We start from the raw sequence: 3,748 nt of genomic DNA, 5'->3' as shown, positions 1-3,748 counted from the left end.
CAACAATAATATTGCCCCTTTTGCTTTCTTTCAAGCTGTGCAGGTGTGCCACACATCTGTAAAGATTGGTATTCTGATGCTGCTTCCGCTTCTCTCTACAAGTCAAGGAGCTACAGCACAAGCCATCGCCAATTCTGAGCAAAAACACCCAAAAGACAGCAACATCTCTTGTAAACCCTCGTCGACGAAACAGATAAGCAATTACTAGAACAGACATACATGACAGACAAATACTGAAACTAAATAATCAACAATGCAGTAGGCAATTCTGGAAGAACAAGTAGGCAGAACAGAAACATCAGCAGATTAGGCCTTCTTAGATGAACAGACAGGCAATTCTGGATGAACAAGCAGGCAAAGTTGAAACAGGCGTAGATAAGGCCATACTGGATGAACAAAGTAGGCAATTCTGGATGAACAAGGAGAAAAACAGCAATAAATTTGGACCTAGCGTATGGAGATAGTAGGTCAAATAGAAACAGCAATATATGAGGCCATTCTGGTTGAACCGATCAAAGCAAGCTAGCCACAGCAAAAATTGACCATTATCGAAAGATGGAAATAACACAGCAATATATGAGGCCATTCTGGTTGAACTGATCAAAGCAAACTAGCCACAGCAAAAATGGACCATTATCGAAATATGGAAATAACAAGAGATTAAGCCATTCTCGATGGAATTTCTGCATCAAGCGAGTGACAGATACAAGAGAGTTTAGCACTTCAGCAAGAATAAGATCCACCCTGTTTTATTGAAACCAATTCAATCAATATTTATACTGGTTTACTGAACAAACATGTAAATGTAAATGAAACAATCCTGAACTAACAGACAAAAAAAGTGAAACCTTTCTTCTATCCAAGAATTGTACACCACCAATAAAGTAATTCCAACACCCCCTCCCTAGTCACCACCTCCGGATCACAGCATAATGAATCAATCCGAATTGTATCGTGAATGAACAAGAATTTGCTTCCCCTATGCACTGTTCTTCCTCTTCCCGTCGCAGCCGCCGCAATGTACCGCCCCTCCTCTCGCTGTACAGCCGAAGGCGGCAGCCGGCTTGCGACGGCAGCTGTGATGGCAGTGGGTATGCATCGCAAGGCAATTGCATTACCACAACCAAATGAAAAAATTATAGCGTGTGTCCCATATCTGTCTACCAAGAAAACACCGCCGCCGGCAACGCCGATGATGACAATGAGGCCCAGGACGGCGCCGATGCTTGCGATGCATCACCGTCGCCAATGTAGAGGTCGTATGATTTCCATGTATGGTCGAGCGGGCAAGGCCTGCCGGCGTCGAGGCGATCCCATGGCTTGCCCTTGCCTGACCAGTGCATCAGGCTGACAGGGCCCTTGTGGAGCGGGCGGCAGCTACCAAGAATGTTGTCGCCGCCCAAGCCGTGCTGGTTCCACCGATGGTCGACAGCCTCCACCTCGCCGGCGAAGAGGAGCAAGAAAGGGGGCAAGGAGCCCAGCTCGTAGATTCGCTTCTCCTTCTGCAACTCCATCCACTGCTCGACGCGGTGGCGGTAGTTCCCCGAGCGCCAGCGCCGGAGGTCGATGACCATGACGCCGGTGTTGAAGTAGCAGGGCGCGCGGCGGCGGCCCGCGAAGACGCGCGCGCCGAGGTCCGGGTCGGACCAGAAGGCGTCGGTGAAGTAGCGGGAGAAGTTGGCGTGGCAGTACTCGGGCGCGGCGACGACGGCGGCGGCGGGCAGGCGCGTCTCCCAGAGCCTGCGCACGTCGTCGACGGCGAGCACGTCCGAGTCGAGGTATATGGCCCGGGGCACGCACTTGGGGAGCAGGTCGGCGAGGTAGTTCCTGGCGTAGTTGAGCGGCGCCTCGAGCGCGGCGCGCACCGAGGCGGAGATGAGGCCCGTGACGGCGTCGGCGCGGAACGGGTAGATCTCGAACCGCAGCGACGGGAAGGAGGCGGCGAGCGCGCTCCGGAGCTCGCCGACCCCGGGCGCGGCGGCGTCAGCGGCGAGGAAGTGGAAGAAGAGCGACTCCGGGCAGGAGGCGTGCTTGAGCAGCGAGTAGATGGCGGCCATGGAGCCCCGGAGGTAGTGCGCGTCGAGCGTCATCGCGATGTGGACGAGCCCCGGGTCGCACACCCCCGCGCCGGCCACCGCCGCCGGGCAGCCCTCCCCGTTCCGGTACTCGGGGGCCTCCGCGAACCGCGGCAGCGCCCCCTCCGCCCTCGCCCCCGCCCCCGATGCGGCCAACAACAAGAACGCCACCAAGACCAGCCCGGCCCGCATCGCCGGCGCGGCCGCGGCCATCGCCCCCGCCGACGGCGGCTAGGGCTAGGGCTCCCCCTCTTTCTCTCTCGCCCGGTGGGAACGAGGGGGGCCTGGGTCGGGCTCGCTCTTCCTCTCTCTCTCTCTCTCTCTCTCTGGTTGGGTTGGGCAGGGGAGGGGAACGAAGTGGTCGGCGTCTGTTCCAACCAATCCCTCCTTGGCTCCTCCCTCCCGTCGCTCGTTGGTATGGAATGGATCCCCCCAAACTCCGATGGTTTGTTTTCCTGGGGGCGATTTATATGTGCCGCTACCAATAAAGCCCCCGTGTTTATATTACCCGGGTGGGGCCCGGCCTCGGGATGACGCGCTAATCCGCTCCGCGATCGTCATCGCTTGATTAAGCCGTGTTTAGTAGGAAATTCTCAAAAAAAGGAAAGCAAATCGGGGTCGGATCGTGCCGCATACGAATACGGTACGTATACTATACCGTACTGTACGAGAACACAATGCATGTGGCCGCGCCAAGTGGACGCACGTTTTGGATCTGTGCCGATGAGGAAAAGTTTTACTTACTGCTTGTGCAAGGGATCGGCAACTAAAGCTGCACGACGGAATGGAATAGTCAATCAACCAAAGTTACCCACCCGTGATCCGCTGGAAGCAGCTAAGATGAGATACTACCAATTATGCTATAATCAAATACCCAAATGGAATATAAGTAATGCATGTTGGGGCATTGTACATTGGTCGATGTGACGACGCTTTTCACGTTACTCTTTTTTATTATTATTAGAGAAGACAATTTCTCAACATATCCTATCTCTTCTTAGCATAGTATCATCTCTTGCAACCAATGCTGCCATCGTTTGTGATGATTAAAATTAAATAAATTAATGAAGGACGCCACACAAATAAGAACGACATCTCAAGCAAATTTTTTTTTAGAACATGTCATCATGGCTTATTTTATTGATTTGGTAAAATAGTTGCATCGTTTGCCAAGGCATCAACCAGAAACCTGGGGGTTCATCGACCCAATTACAAACCTCATTATAATCAAAAGAAAATTTAGCAATCTTATAAGCAATCTCATTTGCGTCCCTATTACTCTGTTCCTTTGTATAAGATGTATTTTTTTTATAAAATTCGACAATGTAAGGTGCATTTTTCTAATTCTCTGTAATTCCGTTCTTGGCCCTCTAGAAAATGGAAAGAGTCTCTCCTCTCATTATATGTATCTCTCCTTGTAGAGAAAGAAAAGGAAATTATATCTCTCCCAATTGTATGCATCTCTCATTTTCCTAGCCTAAATGATTTACTTGCCGATAATCAATAAATTAGACAAGGGTAATTTCATCATAAATATTCTATAATTACGTGCCAAAAATAATACACCTTACATAAAGGAATTGAGGGAGTACAATGCAAGAAATGAACAGATCCTATCATACCCGACAAAAAGCGAAGCATTCCGTTCCAAATTAGGTCTTGTCTTGAGAAAG

The 3,748-nt window shown here is 50.9% G+C and overlaps 1 protein-coding gene across 1 annotated transcript; it reads right to left on the bottom strand.

The window, feature by feature from the left end:
• Positions 1–722: 722 nt before the first annotated feature.
• Positions 723–2,533, bottom strand: LOC123128419 (probable galacturonosyltransferase-like 9). Its single transcript, XM_044548413.1, has one exon. The coding sequence runs from the start codon at positions 2,286–2,288 to the stop codon at positions 1,161–1,163; it is 1,128 nt and encodes a 375-aa protein (XP_044404348.1). The 5' UTR covers positions 2,289–2,533; the 3' UTR covers positions 723–1,160.
• Between the last annotated feature and the right edge of the window lie 1,215 nt (positions 2,534–3,748).

The sequence above is a fragment of the Triticum aestivum genome, chromosome 6A, assembly GCF_018294505.1.
Source record: "Triticum aestivum cultivar Chinese Spring chromosome 6A, IWGSC CS RefSeq v2.1, whole genome shotgun sequence".
Classification (NCBI taxonomy): Eukaryota; Viridiplantae; Streptophyta; class Magnoliopsida; order Poales; family Poaceae; genus Triticum; species Triticum aestivum.
Note: the sequence above shows the minus strand (reverse complement) of the source record. Positions and strands in the feature narration are given on the sequence as shown.